Source organism: Sciurus vulgaris, assembly GCF_902686455.1.
Source record: "Sciurus vulgaris genome assembly, chromosome: 5".
NCBI classification, from domain to species: domain Eukaryota; kingdom Metazoa; phylum Chordata; class Mammalia; order Rodentia; family Sciuridae; genus Sciurus; species Sciurus vulgaris.
Window position 1 is genome coordinate 72,839,872 of NC_136465.1, and position 18,753 is coordinate 72,858,624.

Genomic DNA, 18,753 nt, shown 5'->3' on the forward strand with positions numbered 1-18,753 from the left:
AAGTGTGAACATTGATTTTGAGGGTTTCTTGAGTTTTCCAAGAAAGAGAGACTTTCAGTAATGGACAACTAGAGTGTCTAAAAAGCAAGCATGAACTTGAAGTGGTTATGCCTCTTACTAACTGTAAGACAATAAGTAAGTGATTGTACATCTCTGAACCTCAGCATCCTGTCCATAAAAGGAAACCAACACCTTGTGTATCACAGTGCTGAGTGCACAGAAGTGCACACTTGGATTTTCTCACCCAACCATGAATAAATGAACATGGGTATGCGTGTGTATATGCGCTGAATGTTAAAGGAGGCAACATTGTCTTTTCATAAAACAATACGATAATTCTGAATGTGATTTTTGGAGACTTCAAAGGAAAATGGACGCAATGGGTTCTCCTGGGAGATAATGACTGGGGAGGGGACTAAGAAAAGGGCCTTTTCTTCATTCATATATATATATATATATATATATATATAATTACTTTTATAACAAAGAAGTTAATTTTTTAAAAAGTAATCATTGTTAATATTCCGTTCACCCAAGTACATTTTTACACTGAACTTTAAAGAGCAAAATTATAGTCTTTATTGGGACAGAGTCACATATAAGTGAAACTGGTACCAAAGTCAACATATTTTAGCTTTAAAATTACATTACTATTGTTCTAACTTTGTGAAAAATTTTGTTGGTTAAAATTAATTTAGACATCACCTGAAGAAATAAAGTTCCTATTAACAAACTTAAGTCATATTGCAAAATGAGCCCATTAAACAATACTTTAAAGGTTCTACAAGTCTGTATTATGTTAATTCATAGAAAAAAAAATCCAGAAAAGATTCACACTCATGTTTCACCCTGCTTACTGCTGGGAAAATGCTTAGGATTGGGCAGGGGTTAAGATGGAGGAAGATCGGAGTTGGAGTGGTTACTTGTGATGTTTAGAATTTTTTATAGGAATACATTAATATATTACATGAATAATCACATTTTTTAAAAAATAGAAAAGAATCTTTGGAGATTATTCCAAAGCCCTCCCTGTTACAGATGGGGAAACTAAAGTACAGAGAGGGAAGAGAGGTTACTGGCTCAGATGCTTCCATCCCCAACCTCATCCTCATCTGCAAGGTGACCATCTGTGACATCTGCCACAATTCAAGAAAATACAAAATCACTGTGAATGAAGGGGCCAAAGTCACACACTGAGGGTTTGGTCATCAACCATTAGTAATAGCTTTTCTTTTTAAATGAGGTGTTGGTTATATCATGAATCAGTTAGTAAATGTCCTTCTCAACTCCATACAGTGGTACGTAAGGAAAATTTTAAAATATCCCAGTGGAAATATATGTCATGTTAATGCTGAATACAATTACATACAAAATTTTCATACCATCTGAGTTACTTAAAACTGCCTTCTGAAATTGGTATTTTAGCAAAGGAAAACAGTACAGGCAATTAGGAACTAATGAGAACCATGCCAATCCAGTGGTTGGTAAAGATCAGGAAAACCAACACCTGGAAAAGTTGACTCTACCTCTGGTGTCAGTGTGGAACAGATGTGAAGAAGCCATGGCCTGGAAAGAAACTCACCTCTTCAAAGACTTTTCACAGGGCCTTGGAATATGGAAGTACTTAGGGCCTGGAGAAAAATCTGTCAGGACCCACCTGAGGATGCTGTTTCTGGATGCTCAACACCTCCAAACAGAGCCACTGGGTTGATCATGCCCATCTGGGCTCCTTGAGTTCTGTTCTGGCACCAGAGCCCTGGCCAGGCCCTGCCCCAGTGAGCTTTTTGCTCCTTTCCAGCTGAACCAGGAACCAAGCTGGCCTATCCTCCAAGATGTGGTGGCCCTGTCAAATAGTCACTAATCATACCTGTAGCTAGATGTCCCAAGACTGTTTACAAAGCAGCCCTGCAGGAGCAGCTGTACAGCTGAGGCAAGCATCACTCCTCAAATGCTGAGAATAGATCTCAAAATCTCAAATGGGCAGCCAGAGACTTGTCCTAACTTTTATTGCTATTTTTAAGAGGCCTCTATCCCTAGCATGGCTGGGTTGAAGCCCGAGACCTCAGTTTTATTCAGCCACATTTATCTTCAGAGGTCACTGAAAGCTAAAACCCGAGACCTCAGTTTTATTCAGCCACATTTATCTTCAGAGGTCATTGAAAGCTAAGAATAAAAAGGGTCATCATGTTCCAAACACTATTTGCCAGAAAATCAGGGCAAACTTCATGAAAGCAATTATAAACACCAGCTCTTGGAGCAAGCTGTAGAGTTCTCTGATTTTTCATAACATTTCTCTATCTTTTTTTATCTATGAGTAGTGGGAAAGACCCCATAAGGTAGAGATTTCCGTCAACAATCTTATTGATCTAGGAAATGTAGCCTCCAAAGTATATCTATTTGATATATTATAAATCTAGTGCTGACCCTATTCTCTAAACATTTGCTTACACTTTAGAGCAAGCATCTCTTTATTTTCATTATAACCCAATAGCCTTCACACTATAGATTGAGAGAGAGCCCTCAGGAAAATTCTACCTCATTACTGTTCTCTTAAACCCCCTCTGTGGGACCCCAGGGCTCTAAGATGCACTCCACACACCTCAATGTGACCACCATGTTCTTGATCTAGTGTTCTTCCATTTTGTCCTCCTTACTGTAGCTCCTCTCTCTGCAATACAGTATTCTCCCTGGACTTCCTTTGATGTCCAACACCCTCCTTTGTGCCCCATTGTCCACCACTTTCACCCCCACCCTTCTCCACCCTCCAGATGACTTGGTCATATGAATTCGGAGTTCTGGCCATGCTTGTATTCCTCACCCTTCAGGTTACCTCTCCCTTGAAACTTCCCCTGAATGCTTAAATGTTTAAATCTAGATTAGGTCAGTGGCTCTTCCTCAGGGTTCACACAGATCCCTGCATTTACCCCACTGAAAATTACTGAAGCTATATTTTAATTGCTGTTTACCTGTCTACTCATCTGCTTCTAGACTTATTGAAAGAAGCAGCATGTTGGTTCTCCACTAAGTAACTGAGATCCCCCCAATATTTGCATAATGAATCTATAATTCTCACTAGTACTGAGAGTAAGAAACATGATGAACGTCCCCAAAGTCACATTGGTTTGATCTTTGGATGATTTACTTTCTGCAGATAAATTTTCTTGGCAGAAACATAGAATTAAAGTACACTTCCTATATATGTACCCACTGATAATTCTGCCATTTTTAAATGGATAACAGATAAGCTATGATCCCATCTACTTGCATGGAAAAATGGAGAAAGACTATCAGAGCTTCACATAGGGCTGTAAATCCAGTGACCTGAAGGCAGGTTCAAAAGAACTCCACACTTACCAACAATACCTGGTGTCTTGGGCATTTGTTGTTGGGGCTGAGTAGTGCCTATTAATCTTGATTTCTCACTAGAGGATATAATTCAGAGTGAGCTTAAAAATGCAATTGACATTGACTGGAGTTGGGAGACAGAAGATTAGATTTATAATTAGACCTACTTGATTGAATAAAACCTTGTCTAAAATTAGACCTTCCCTCAACTTTGAATAAGGGGGGGGGGGCATTAAAGTTCCTTCTTGTTCCAGCCAATTTAAGCCACTGATGAATCTGGAAAACATATTCATAAAGGGTACTGGGAGATCTGATAGTCAGAGGGAAAGCACAGACCTATAGGTCCCTATGGCAGATACATGCTTTCAGACCAACTAAGCAAGTGTTAGCCTTGCTTCCCCACATGAGGCACACTGGTGCTGCTCCCCACCACACATGGGAGTTAAGGTGCAGTCCTGGACTGTTGTGTTCAGGATTTGTTGCTAGAAACTTCCATAATCTTAGAGAACCTCTCATTTTTCTAAACCTCAACTTCTTTTTTTGTAGAATGAGGAGCTTCAACAAGATAATCTCTGTGATCACTTCCAGTTACAAAATGATTTTGTAATTCTATTTTGCCTATTTGTTTAGTTAATGTGAATCTGTTGACTGATTTCATGATCCAGATGCTACTGGAAAATAGCACTGGCTCAGACCCTCTGTTTTGTGAATTATGACTTTGGATCTATAGATCAAAATCCAGCACCACAGACAGTCTGGCATGTCAGTCAGATAGAGAAGTGGCCATTGGTATAGTGTAGAGTCTAGTAGCAAATCTGCCAGCAATAAGACTTTGGTTCAAGTGTTAGATTTTTTGTAGTCCTGGATATGAACAAAACTCTGAAACATCTAGGCTGATATAAATTGATGAATAAATTTATCCATCTTTTATTAGGTCTGGTCCCTGATTTTTCATCATTTCTTGGTTGGTTGGTGTTAAACCCTGAAGTTAAGGTACCTGAGGATCAAGATGTTCTTTTATTTAAATTGTAGATTGGTAAGGTTGTTTAATCCAGACATTCATGTGAGTTGGAAAGACCAAATCATTTTCTCTTTGTATTTTCAGACTAAGAATATGAACCTAAGCAGCAGCCTCAAAAATGGTGGACCTTGGGTCCCACTGTGTCCTAGATAGGAAAGCATAACAGACAAGCTGGGTCACCACTGCTGCAAACATTACAGAAAACACCTCTTCTTCAATGAGGGCACTGGCAGCTTTTACATGAGACACTACTGGGGGTGGTCTTAGAAAGATAATGGTCCCACAGGATCTTTTCAGCTTAGTGTGTTCAGGAATTAGGATTGCCCCATTGGACTTCACACCATGTATTAAATGAAGCCAGACTGAAATCAAATTCATCATTTGTACAGTAATATTAGATTCTCACCAGACATGGTGGCACATGCCTGTAATCCCAGCAATTTGGGAGGCTGAAGCAGGAAGATCACAAGTTCAAAGCCAGTCTCAGCAACTTAGTGAGGCCCTATCTCAAAATAAAAAATGAAAATGGGCAAATGGGCTGGGGATATGACTAGGTGGTTAAGTGACCTTGGGTTCAATCTCTGGTACCAAAAAGGAAAAAAAAAAAAAAAAAAAAAAAGAGGGAGAAAGAAGGATTAGATCCTCTTAGCATTTCCCTACCCCAGTCAATGGACCCACAATTACCTGGTTGTCTGACCTCATCCCAGATTTCTGAGATATCCATAAGTCAGCCTCTCTCCTTATCTGTTGTGACTAACTTTGTGGCAAATCATATAAAATATCTCATCTTCTCCCTTTCTTTTAATTACTTCCAAAACCTGGTCGATGCCCAGCACAATTCATGTCTAAAGGATGTGGCCACTCAGGTGTTCTTGAATTCTCACCTGTAGTCCAACTTCCTCTTTGATACCAGATCAATTTTCCTAAAACTACTCTTTATCCAATTATTTAGTACTAGCACTAAAAAGGCTAGTACTTTCCTATTGCATCACATTAAAATTCCTGCCATATTTCAAAACTTCCCATTACATACTTCATCCTATCCAAATTCAACAAGGATTTGACTTATACACTACTCTAGGAGTTTCCACATACTTTGTATTTCCTATGTTACTCACCATTACTCTCTTCCAAACATCCTCATTACTAAATATATTGCTTAGCCCCTAAGTGATTATCTAATATCCCAAATTTATCCCCACCACCATGTCTGGGCTATTACTAGAATATTCTTTCTGTCCTACAAATCCTAGCAGCCCTTTCAGGAAGCCCACATTTTCCATTCTAGTCCCCAGTAATCTCCCTTGCCTCTGAATACCCACAAGCACTCCTTGTCCATACTGCCTGTGATTCCTTATAATTACTGACCAACCTGCTATTTCCTATTCTTGATGAGGAGGACAAGGTTATACAGCTCTCTGTCTGCTCAATGGTGTCTAGCAAAAGGCACTCAATAAATATTTGCTGATTAATTCAACTGATTTATAAATTGCTGGTGGGAAGGAACAGGAGATGGAGGCAGGGAGAATGATGTAATTCCAGGTCATCTAGGTAATTTGCTGAATCTATTGCTTCTGGTCTTTTGTGACCCTCCTCCTTAGGATGGATTTACCTGCAGAACTGAACCTCCTGGTCGAAATGTGAGTTTTCTGGCTGCGTTCCCTCTTTCAGCTGGCTGACGTTGAAAAAGGAGAGAGTGTGGTTCACAAAGCCATGCAGAGTCCCATTATGACTATAGGCATACTGGTACACGAGGCGGGGGATAAAGTCGGAGGTAACAGCGATGACAAAAGCCTAAGGGACAGAACCACAAGCACTGAGGAATAATCAGGATGGATGCTGTCTGGATGGTACAGGGCCCATCTGACTGAGGGATTGTCTGCTCTTGGGCTCTCCCTTAAGAGGTGCAGCCCGCTCAGGTGCCTGTCCCTGAGCACACGCAGCTGACGCACCTGGCTTTTCCATCTCTGGTAAGTGTAAGTAAATTCACTGGATAGTGGTTGTCAAGAGGATGAATTACAAGCACTGCAGCAAAGGATGTAAGGCCAGGTTGGGTCATTGGGTACTGGAAGCATTAATCCACCACTAAGATATTTGAATTGACATTGTCATTGTCCAAGTCAAAACAGAGTGCAAGATATTCTGAGAAAATCGCCCTTTGTGTTAGGAAAGCCACTTCAATGTAGTGGATCAGGAAGCTAGATGGCCAGGTACATCTGCCCTGAGGGACACCAGAGAGTCAGGAGTATGATTTCTGTTTCCTCAATGTGACTATTATTTCTCCATACTTTAAAGCACATAATGCAATAGAAGTTGATTTGTATCCATTTTACTTAGGAAAAGTGAGACCAAGAGGGGTAAGGATAGGTACTGCTAGAGCCATATACACCTAATGTAGCATCTGGCATATCTAAGTGCTCTATAAATGTCTATGAAGCAAACCAAATGACAAATGAATGATTGCATGTTTGAACATGGAGGTACTCTCTGCAAAGAAAATCTTAAATCTTTTTGGCAGGTGTTTATATTCTATTCTGTACCAACAATTAAGGTCCCTTTAAAAATGTAGTTTAGATATTGTTTCTCAAAGTATATGTGAGTGTGGATGGCTATGACCATATATAAGAATGAATAGCACACAATAATCGAGCTACAACTTACCGAGCACTTGTTTATGGTTTCTCTTTATCTTATTTAATTTCCAGAATGATCCTATTTTGTGGGTACTATTCTGAGGTACCATTTTACAGATAAGTAAACAAGTCTTAGAAAAGCCAGGGGAGTAAAATGTCATGTTGTTCTGTACTCAGATAGTTAATAGTAAGAGTTTCTGTGTTAGCAGACACAAGTGGTTGTGTTTTTCAAATTGTACTTTATTTGTGAGGTTAAAGAGGGTGCAAATGTTCAAAATGCAGTGGGCTGATTTTCTCTGCCTCTCCTTGCATATCTCCTATCATTTTTCTGTGATTTCAGCATGTGTCTCCCAAGGCAATAGTGGCTTTCCTGATATGCACCAAGCTGGCTGATATTTTCTGGGAGTTGGAACAGGAGGCCTGCCTGGCCACCATCCATGTAGAATGTGAAAGCAGAGGGGCTGTTGGCTGGGGCCCAGCAGGATTTCCTCTGTGGTGTGGACATGTCTGGCAAGGCAGTTAGGGAGGTCACAACAGGTAGGACACCTCTCCTTCCAGGGCCTATCTTAATCTATGCAGTGCCATAGTCCATGGGGATAATTACTAGACAGTTTGGAGGAACAGTAATTAGGAATTGCAGCCTGGGCAATACTCCAGGTATTGTTTAACTCAAGAGTAAAGGAAAGAGATGGATAGATACATAAAATTCTTTCCTCATTATTCTTGGCTCTGAGAAAAGTTCTGATTTTGACTCTTAAGGCCAAGGTATGTATTCTAACGGATAATTACCTTTGTCTTAGTGAAATTAAAAATAAGATTGCTCAGCTCTGGCGACAGCATGGTGAGTTACAAGTTACCATTAGCCAGGAGACTGTCTATTAAGTAGAGTTTGCAAATGGAAAAGGCCGGGAGGTAACAAGGGCTGGTTTCCTGCTTTGAAGACCTCAGCTCCTCTGAAAGCAACTCCCACAGAGCCAGGGGTCCTGGATGTAAGCACTTACATTGATGATAACAGAGAACTTGCCGATTCCGGAGAGAATGTCAAACCAAATTCCTAAAAGACAGAAAGAACGGTGTCTGGCTCACTCCCACCCTCGGCCCAGCGATGACAAGGCTGGAGCTTAGTGGGATGTTTTACGGACAAGTGACCAGGGGAGATCTGCAGGGCCCCAACAAGTGGATGTGTCTGGAAAGGCTTAGGTGCCCCACTGTGTGGAAGTTTGAGGGATCTCTGGAGTGGATAATATGACCAGATAGACCTCCTGGCATCCAAGGATGTGCAGATGAGAACCTGGAAGGTGGAAGAGGCAAGGGCTTTGCCCAACCTTCCTGATTCCCGGCACATGAGGATGGAGGCTGGAGCCACCATGCAGGGGGATACAGTAACCCCTATGCCGGGCACATACCAATGTCTTTGGTTCTCACAGCATCTGGCCGTCTCAGCTCCGTAACAAACTTCTTTGCATCTAGTCGCACTTCAATGACATTGTTGAGGAGGGCAAACACAGGTGCCAAGGGAAAGGAGGCCACAAAGAGGGTGACGAAACCAAACTGGATGACTAGGAGAGAGAACAAACAGCATGACTGGCTTCACCAAGGAGAAGCAGGGCCCTGCACTGTGGCCCATGGCCTCTCTTACCAGGGTCTCCCCTTTCCTCCTGCACCACACTTACAAGTATTTCCTTCTGATGACCTGCACCTCAAGGATCACTGTCATCACTTGAGCAAAGCTCTGGATAAGTACAGTAAGGAGGTATGTACAAAGGAAAAGTCCTGACTCTCCTTTCTGCCACCCTTCTCTTCCAGTCACGAGTCCTGTTTGCCTTATTCGGGTGGGCAAACACACTCAGCAAAGAGCCAGAGAGTTAATATATTGGTATTTATGGGCCTTCTGGTCTTGTCACTATGATTCACCTCTGCCACAGTAGAATGAGAGCAACCATACACATGCACGAGCTTGGCTGTATTCCAATAAAACTTTATTTACAAAAGCAGGAAATAAAGCAGACTGGATTTGGCCCTCAGACCACAGCTTGCTAATCCTTGATATAACTTAAAAAGAAATCTCCCAAATGTGGACTCTTTTTCCATAACTCTAGTCCCTGCTTTTGTTTAGTAAGTTTTATTCATTCATCACACATTTATTGGGAGCTTGCTAAATGCCAGGCATTGTGCCAACTATTTAAGAAGGCAAAGGTCTGGTCCTGCCATCGAGGGGCTGGTTTAGAGGGGGAGAGATAAATATACACAAATATGTGCAAGATTTTTTTGTACTTTATAAAAAAAATGTGTTCCAAGAAAGAAGAATGTGCCAGAGGACAGAGGAGAACCAAGGGAGCCAAGTTCTAGTCTGCTCAGGGTGGGGACTAAGGAAACTCTTCATGCATGGTATCTAAACACCATCTACACTGACACCAACTTCCTGTGGTGTCCAGGAAGACTGATTTACAGAGAGCATTCCAAGCCATAGTGGCAGTGTGAGCAAAGGCCAGTGGTAGCCTATGACAGTCCGATGATCGGCAGGTGTCAGGGCCCTGCCTGAACCTCCTGTTTTCCTTGTTGTGGAAAAGGGAAAAGCCAATCTTCCCAGGCTTCCAGCATGCAACCCCTGTTCTCTCTCACCTAATATACTCATAAAAATTTCCATGGATCGTCTCTATTTACTGAATATAACCCAAATTCCTTATCTTGGCATATAGGCCCTTACAATCTGCTCTCAACCTGCCTCTTTAGCCTTATCTCCAAAATCTCCCCCATAATGATCCTGCTCCTGCTTCTAATCCTCTGAACTTCTCACTCTCTGGACTTTTTCCTGATACACAGGCCCTTCTGTTCTTGTGTGCTCACCATCCATTCTCTACTTGGCAAACTCCTATGTATTCCCAAGACTGCTCCAATGCCACCTGCCTAGTGAAGCCCATTACTTTTCCTCTGAACACTTTTGTCCTGTGTTCAGGCCTCTGCTACAGCCATCAGTGAATGCTGTAACTGAACTGATTAACTCACATGTATTTTTTTCCCCAGTGGTAAGGCAAGGGCTCTGTCTACTTCACGGGCTTAGTATATATTTGCTGATAAAAACAGCCCTGAGTCCCAGGAAAGTCAAAGTCTAATTGAACTTTTCCACATAATAGGGCAAGTTATTAAACTTTCTGTGCTTCAATTACTCAACTGTAAATTGAGGATAATAAAGTAGTAATAACCACCTAATAGGATTTTCATAAAAGTAATAATATTAAATATGTAATGTGCTTAGAACAATGTCTCAGACCTAATAACTGTTCAATAAATGTTATGTATTACGTGTAAATTTATTCTTATGGGAATAAATATTGACATGTACAGATGGCTGCAATGTATACTATGCATACATATGCTAAATAGACACAAATGTAATGTTTTAAGCATAGAATGAGAGTCAGGAGACCTGAATTCTGGACCCAGATGTTTTCTAACCAGTCATAGGGCTTGGGTCAGGCTCCTGTACATCAGTGATGTTGGCATATTCATTGATAAATTGAAGGGACTAATTTAAACTCTTTACTGGTCTGATTTGTTGTCACTTTGTGATACTTGTCTTCCTAGACATGCTTTAAGATTCTAGGATATTCAAATAAAGAATGAAAAGTCAGAACTCAAATTGTGTGTGTGTGTGTATATATATATATAAAATCCATATTCATGCAAGGGGATAAGCCAACTTCAAAGAAATTTCAAGAAAGAATACACATGGGAGCCAGGCATGGTGGTGCATGCCTCTAATCCTAGCTACTTAGGAGGCTGAAGCAGGAGGATCACAAATTTGAGGCTAGTGTGGACAAATAGTGAGACCTTGTCTCAAAATTAAAAATAACAATAAAAGGGGCTGGGGAGGTATGTAGTTCCATGGTAGAGCACTTGGCTAGCATTTGTAAGGGCTTTATATTGCAAAAAATAGAGAGAATGTACACAGGAAGCAGCCCGATTTCTTTTGATGTGGCAATTTGCTAGGCTCACAAATGTCAGTCAGTGTTCTTGCTGATACAATCCTGTCCACTGCCATTGTCCTTGGTGCTTGGTGGATTCTCGGCAGGCTCTAGGAGCCCAGCAAGAATCATTCAGTGGCAAGACACTTGCACTAGAAGGCTCAAATTTGCCAGGTTTGGGCCCTTGGGATAACTGGTGACCTGGTTGGCAAATAGAAATGGAACAAGCTCCCAGATCCAGTTCAAAATGCAGGGTCTATTGTGCCTTTTAAATGAGGTTCTGCTGAGCCATTCAACTTTAAAGTGAGGGGTAGGGGTAAGGGCAGAGGAGGTGAAGGGGATAGAATTAATGAGGAAAGCAGAACAGATGTTGGACTAGTTTTCTAAAACCTGTAAAATGCATGTCTGTATTTAAGTACATAAATGGATGCATTTTTATTTATAGAGTTCAAAGTTAGCCTCCTTGATTCTAATGAACTCAGTTTAAGAGAGCAAATATTCTTATCACAAATTATTCTCTCCAACAGAACTATGTAAACTCTTCAAAGTCTTAGCAAGAGTTTGGCAAGGAGACTGGTGGGAATGGAAAGAGTAGTTTACTTCTGAGTGACTGCAAATGTATACAGTATGCCCTCACCACATTCATGCAAATGGCACTCAGAAATCTAACTTCCTGCCACGTGTTCTGGAGTGGCACACACCTACTTGGTCCAGCTACTTGGAAGGCTGAGGCAGGAGGACTGCAAGTTCAAGGCCAGTCTGGGCAACTTAGTGAGACTCTGTCTCAAAATAAAAATTTTAATTTTAAAAAGGGCTGCAGTCAGGCACAGTGGCACCACCTATAATCCCAGCAACTTGTCAGGCTAAAGCAGGAGGATCACAAATTTGAGACCAGACTTGCACTTAGCAAGACCCTAAGCAAGTTAGTGAGACCCTGGTTCAAAATAAAAAACAAAAAGAACGGGATGTAGGTCAGTGGTGAAGTGCTCCTGGGTACAACTCCAAAAGAAAGCAAGAGAGAGAAAAGGAAAGGAAAGGGAAGGGAAGGGAAGGGAAAGGAAGGGAAGGGAAGGGAAGGGAAAGGAAGGGAAGGGAAGGGAAGAAGGAAGCGGGGGGGGGGGGGGAGGGGAGGAGATGGAAGGGAAATCCAACATCCTCCCAGGATTTTGGGAAAATTCTCGCTTTCATTATCTCTTCTCTCATATGAACTCCAGAGGCAGTGATGAAATGTGGTCCTCTAAGAATGCTCATTTGCTTTTTACCTTCTCAAATTCTCCAGACGTACGCTCTCTGCTGTTCTTCCTCTCCAAACACAATCACCTTCCAGAGCTAGTTCAAAGCTCTCTAATAGTTCCTGTCATTTATTTGATTCCCATAACTAAACATCTCATGTCCTTCCCCATGTCCTGTAAGTCTATGTGGTCAGCCCTGGACAGACTCAGGAGAGGAGCTCAGGAGGTCAGCAAAGATCAGCAATGCTGGACTTGCAGTGACAGGATACTCCTGTTCCCTCCTCTACTGTGATTCTGCGGTATCCTGGGCCAGGAAAAGCTCTCCTCTGCAGATACACCATTGCTGCTGGCTCCCTGCTCAGATTGGGTACCCTGAGCATTTCCAGGATTCAATCCAAAGAAGCAGAAACAAATAGCAAGCTTTGTTTTAATCTTAGGGAGAAAAAATATATATAAAACCATAATCTTCCAGCATGTGGATGCCAAATCTAAGACTTACTCTTTTCAGTCAAAGGTCTGAAATGCCATATCAGATGGGAATCCTTCTGGGTTCATTTCACAGGACACAATGATACCAGGTTTCATCAACGCTAAGGTTTGTTTCTAAAAACAGCAAGTCTCCATTCGGATAAGAGCAACACCGGAAATCCTCAGTGTGCTGCATAATAGAAGCCAGGCTGACTTGACCAATAACAGATTAAACCTGGCCAAGACAATTAGGGATGAATCCATAAGTTGATTTTCAACTAAATCTGCACAAAGCCTGCTGAACTGGAAGCACAAAGCCTGAAAATATTTCTGGGCATAAACTTTGGTTTTCTCTTCTCACACTCCAGCAGCCAAGAACCTTCTAAAAAAACCACCAGTCCTACAATGCCTGATTCTGGAGGCAATTAAAATCATGGGTGATTACCTGGGCTTAGGTTAAAATAACAAGGAGGAATGGGATAAACTAAACAAGACAGCATCCAGCAAGGACATTCCAGGGCAATCTGCTTAGAGAAGGCAAACAGTAGAGAAGGCAGAATAAAATGGATTGGCCAGGGCGAGTGAAAAAGATGTCAATGGGACAAAGCTTTGATTTATTTAAAATTCTTCGATAAACATACCTACTCTTTCACTGTGTGTTCATACACACACAGGTGACTCAGGGCTAATCTTTTCTTATGTCCTCTTCCTTCCCATAATGCCTTGCACACACCTCTGTTTCTGTGACCTGCTCTCTGGATGGTCAGCCCAAAGACACCAAGCACCATATTTGACCCTTTTCTGAGTCCTCATCATCTTCTGCTGTGCCTATTCCACAGAAGCAGATGTTCAAAGGACATCTGTTCCATGAATAGGAACTTTACTTTTGTCAGGTGTGAAACACACACACACACACACACACACACACCCCGAGGCAGAAAACTTAAAATATGTGAGCTGAAAGCATTGTATTTAACCAAGATGTGAAGACAGACACATAAAATATTGATACCTCCACACAGTAATTCTGGTTGTTGTAATCTGTACAGATGCTTTAAAGAAAGCTAGAGTAAAAACATTCCAATTCTATTGAACATGAAACTGCTCTTTTTAAATTCTTCTTTCTACAAAAGCAAAAGCAACACATTCTGCTTAGAGGGATTGAAAACTCAGACATTAAAATGCTCTGTTTTGTGAGCCACTAATGAGCAAGGCAAGGGAACAACTGAGGGACGCATTGGTGTGAGTTTGTCTTCTTGCTCAAGAGGCAATTTTTGAAAAGATTCTGCCAGAAACAGTCCATTAATAGAAATACTTGTGGAAAAGCACAGTCAGGGCAGGTCATCACTGCCTGTTTCATCAAAGCTCTGCCCAGGGACCTCCTTCTCCTAAGGGCAAGGGATGCCAACTGTGCTCTGCACTGAGAGTGTCTGCCATACAAAAAGAACTATAAGTGTTGATGGACCATGGAGAGAGAGAGAGAGAGAGAGAGAGAGAGAGAGAGAGAGAGAGAGAGAGAGAGAGAGAGAGAGAGAGAGAAAGGCATGAGCTATGGCCTCAGCCTGGCCTCAGCCTAGACCTCTGTTGCTTGGGAAAACAGTAGAAGGCTCAACAGAAATGTAGGTTCTCAATATCCACCATTCACTCGCTCACTCACTCATTATTCAACAAACATTTACTGAGTACATTCTACATACTGACTCCAAGTCCACTGCTAGGAAACAAAGATCATCAGTGCTGTGGCTTGAAGGTGTCCCCCCCAAAGCTCATGTCATAGAAATGAATCCCCTGGGCAACAGTGCTGAGAGGTAGGACTTCAAGGAAGTGACTAGGTCAAAAGGACTCAGCCCTCATGAATGGATTAAGGTCATTTTCCTAAGAGTAGGTGAGTTGCTGTGAGAGGGGCTTGTTACAAAAGCAAGTGTGGCATCGTCTTGCAATTCTGCCTTCCACAAAGGGATGATGCAGCATGGAAGCCTTCACCACACACTGGAGTCATCACTCTTGGACTTCTCAACCTCCAAACTATAAGACAAATAAACTTTTGTTGTTTATAAATTTCCCAGTCTCAGGTATTCTGTTACAGCAACACAAAACAGACCAAGACAAATAGATTACTATGTTATCTTTCTAGGAACTTTGAGTATGCAGTGGGGAAGAGAAAATGTAAACAAACCTTGACAGTATCATTGAGTTAGAACAATAATGGCAGCATTAACAGGGTGTTACAGAGCACTGGGTAGGAATGACTTGCTCTCACCAGCAGATTGTGGAGGCTTTGCAGAATTCATGGTCTTTGGACTTGAGGAACAAGTAAAAGAGGTAGGTGAATGTTTGTTATAGGGTTGGTAACTAAGAGCTTTCCTGCTCCACTAATCCAAATTCACAGACTACTTAGGACATAAAGACAATAAGTGGAATTCCCTTTCCACGTGCATGGAGTCACCTGGGGTTTATACAATGAATCAGGCTCCGTTCAGAAACCCTGAGAAGTCACAGCAGGAAGAGATAGGCTTGAAGCAACAGTTTAAGCATTGAAAGTGGACTGCATGAAAACCAATGTGACACAAGGACAAATCAGTAGGGGGCATTTGGCTCTAGCTTTTCTTCATTTCACTGTGCTTAAAGGAGACTTGGTCACTACATTTCACCCCAGCTTTATAACAAAATGAGGGAGAGATAAGTTGGTAGGATCTACTGGTGCACTTGAGAATGGCCTGAAGAATTTCCAGCGAAGGTCTATTAAATGAACAACTGTATGTACTGACTTTTGGGCCCCTGTTTACTTTATCCACCTGCAAGATGAGAGTGTGTAGGCCACTTAGACATTCATCCTTCCTCCCACCCACCCACGTGGACTGTGGTGATGCAGTGAGTGAGGTAGGGACAAGGAAAATAGTCATGATTGAAAAGAAGCTTCCAAGCCACAAATCATTACTGAGGACATTTGTTTACTTTATTCCTTGTTCTCTACCTCTTCCCAAACAGTTGTGGAAAAGTCAACACAAATGAAAATGCAATTAGGTTTATGGAATTTTTTAAGAAGGAAAATGAAGTGCTCAGAAAAGAGGGCAAAACCAATAAGCCTGGGAACCCATGATGTGGTGATAATGAGGGACAAAGTTCACCCTGAACTTCCTCATTGTTAGAAGAGAAATGGAAGGCAGTATAGTTCTTCTTAGTGTTAAATTAAAAGAGTGCCTTCCTTTCAATCATCTGTTCACTCACTCACTCATTCACTTCTCCAACACTGACAAGGCATATTCTGTATATCAGGAGCCTTCTGTAGTACACTGAGGGGTGCCATATGCAGAGGTAGTCTTGCTCTTTCTCTTAAGCATGCATGAGAGGAGGAGCCCCCAATACAGGTAATGCCAAGCAATGCTTGGCTCAGAAGCTAAAGGAGACAAATGACCTAGGATTCACCTGACTTCCCAGAAATGTTGGAACAAGACCCTGGATGCTGCCTGAACTGTGTTTAAATGCCATTTGGAGAAGGTGGCAGGTGGCTAATTAGCCAGTGGAATGACTCAGTTCATATAAACAGGATGGTTCAGAGAAAAGAATTTCCTGGTGTTTTAAGTCACTGGCTCATAGCACACACACTTGGAGTTGGCATGTAACAAAAGATACGAACTTTGGTGCTGTTGGCTTTTCAGGATATTCTAGAATACTTCATCCCTGACATCCAGCTTGGATGTAAATCTGGAAATTACCTAGCACAGTCCCTACCAAAGAAGAGTAGAGTTGAAAGGCATCTCAGGTATCACCTAAGTCACCCCTTCATAAGAAGTGTCAATTCTTTCTGCTCTTTCTTTGGTAAGTGGCCACTTTCACCTAGTCATTTCCTGGGTGGATACTCAATGAGTCAGTTCTTTTCATTGTTCTTTATTCTCTTTCTCAGGCATAAGTCAATGAGACTTTGGGATATGTGTTAAGTAGTAGTTGTTGACTAATCCTTGGGATTATTTTGCCTGAACTATTTAGGTAATTTTACAAGCTCATCTATTGATAATATCATAGGAAATCTACTCTCAGGAGGACGGCATTCCCTAAACTCAAGCAGTTCAAAATAACGAGTGCAGATTGAGATGTGGGGTATATTGTCCCAGTGAAAGCAATACAGCAAGGGGGTCTGGAGAGCTCTGATGAAAAGTGATGTCGGTAGAGTCTGCCTGTCATTTCATCCTCAAGATCCTCACTATAAAATCACTTGTTCTTTACACTTCTTCAGCAAACATCTAAGGAGCACCTACTATACGCCAGGCCCTGTGGTGGGGTGCTGAATGCATGAGACATGAAACTTGCCCTCACGAAACTTCCCTCAGGATTTATGACTACCGTGAACCCAGGCCATCAGTCTTCAGGTGGGAAAAACTGACAGTGGTATCATATATTTATCTGGATAAAATGGCGATAGAACTTTATCAAGAAATTCATTTGAAACTTGTCACTAAACTCCTCATAGGATTAGGCGCAGGCCTACATTTTTTCTGCCAAATTCTACTTTGTAGGAAAAATCTAACCAATGGAAGTATCCAGAGAACTTAATTTGTAGCTCTTAAAGCAAGAGAAGAATACTTCCTCGTGGGGCCCTAAGGGAAACCCCCTTGCTGGGCTATGTGGGGCCTGCAATGAAGGGGCTCTGAAGTCCCACAGTGGGGTCAGGGACAGTGATGATTAATGCCATGGCCTGCTCCTGGCCAGCTTTCTTGCTCCCCTCAGAGTCGGGGGATGGGAAGCTACCCTTGAAGTCCTTCTTAGTAAGCTCTTCAGGAAAACGGTTTGATATTGGAGATTCCCTCGAAAGCTGAAAGCTCGCTCTGCTGCTCCCCTCACAGGTTTTTCCAGCTTAATCCCTCACTCTCAAGTTTCTTTTTGTCTGGAGCCAGCCCATCCTCACAGTCACTCCTGCCCAGAGGTAGCTCCCTGCACCCCCTCTGGGCCCCCGCATCAAGCCCACTCCCAGCTTCCCCTTCTCCTCAGGGTCCCTCCCCCAGGCTGCTGGGCCTGGGCCCTACCTCTAGCTCAATTTAGAAAAATGTAAATATAATACATCTCTCCCTGCTGCCTCCCTCAACTGATGACCTGCCCTACCATTACAACTGCTCCGAGTGGGTTGAACGCACTTCCTGTCTGCATGGGTGGTCCTGGGGATCACGCGGAAGGAAGCTGACAGCTGAGAGCTGGGCCAGGGATCACCATGTCAGGCACGCCAGAGGGAGCAGGCAGCTTTGGTTTCACTGCTCTCATTTTTGCTCTAAGTTCAAGACAAGGGCCCTTCTGGAATTGGGGAGGTCTAGTCAGTTGGGAGGGAAGAAGGAAACCTCACTCTATTCTATTCCTCTACTGAACCTAGAGTTCCTATGGGCCCTGATGAAATTCTCTCCTGGAATGGTCTGAAAGAAGCTCTAGACTCAGCTCTACTCATGAGTCATTGGGGTGAATTCAGGCAGCTCACATCACTCCCGGCCTGCTGGCTGAGGTGCATTATCCAGCTGGGATGTCTGAACTATAATGCCAGCCCTGGAAGGGACCTGGAGGTCTCCGGGCCCAGCAGTTTGAAAACTGTTTGTTCTTGTCAAGAAATACAATGAAAAATCATTTTCTGCATCACTCACTTCCATGCACCTGTACTAAAACTTCCCTTGCTCTCACACTCAAAAGAACCATCTAGGAATCCAAGAAGGCAAAGGCAACATTGACTGTTTTTCTTTGTATTTCCAAAATAGTAGGAGTTATGTCTCACTTGTGACATACTGCACAGATTTGACCACAGACTGGTGGGTTACATCATGGCAGGGGGAAAAAAATTCATCCTTTTGTTTAATTCACTGTAAAATCTCGGAAGAAAGAGAGACCCAGAGAGATGGCATGCTCAAGGCCACACTGCTAGAGAGGGGCAAAGCTGGGGGCTGGGGTATAGCTCAGTGGTGGAGCTCTTATCTAGGACGTGTAGGCAAAGCCCTGGGCTCCCTCCCCCTTAGCACTGCAAAAAAGAAAAAAAAAAAAAAAAAAAAAGAGTTTGAAGCAAAGCTGGATCCTCATCCAAGTCTCATCTGACACTGGAAACATGGGGCGAAGGGATA

At 42.4% G+C, this 18,753-nt stretch overlaps 1 protein-coding gene across 1 annotated transcript in view; it reads right to left on the reverse strand.

The window, feature by feature from the left end:
* The window catches only part of ANO2 (anoctamin 2), a 335,522-nt gene that overhangs the window by 6,502 nt on the left and 310,267 nt on the right, over positions 1-18,753 (reverse strand). Inside the window, exons 20-22 of the mRNA XM_079140683.1 lie at positions 8,406-8,558; positions 8,001-8,053; positions 5,979-6,160 (exon numbers count right to left, since the gene is read on the reverse strand). Of these exons, the coding sequence (XP_078996809.1) occupies positions 5,979-6,160; positions 8,001-8,053; positions 8,406-8,558 (388 nt within the window). The remainder of the gene's footprint in view (positions 1-5,978; positions 6,161-8,000; positions 8,054-8,405; positions 8,559-18,753) is intronic.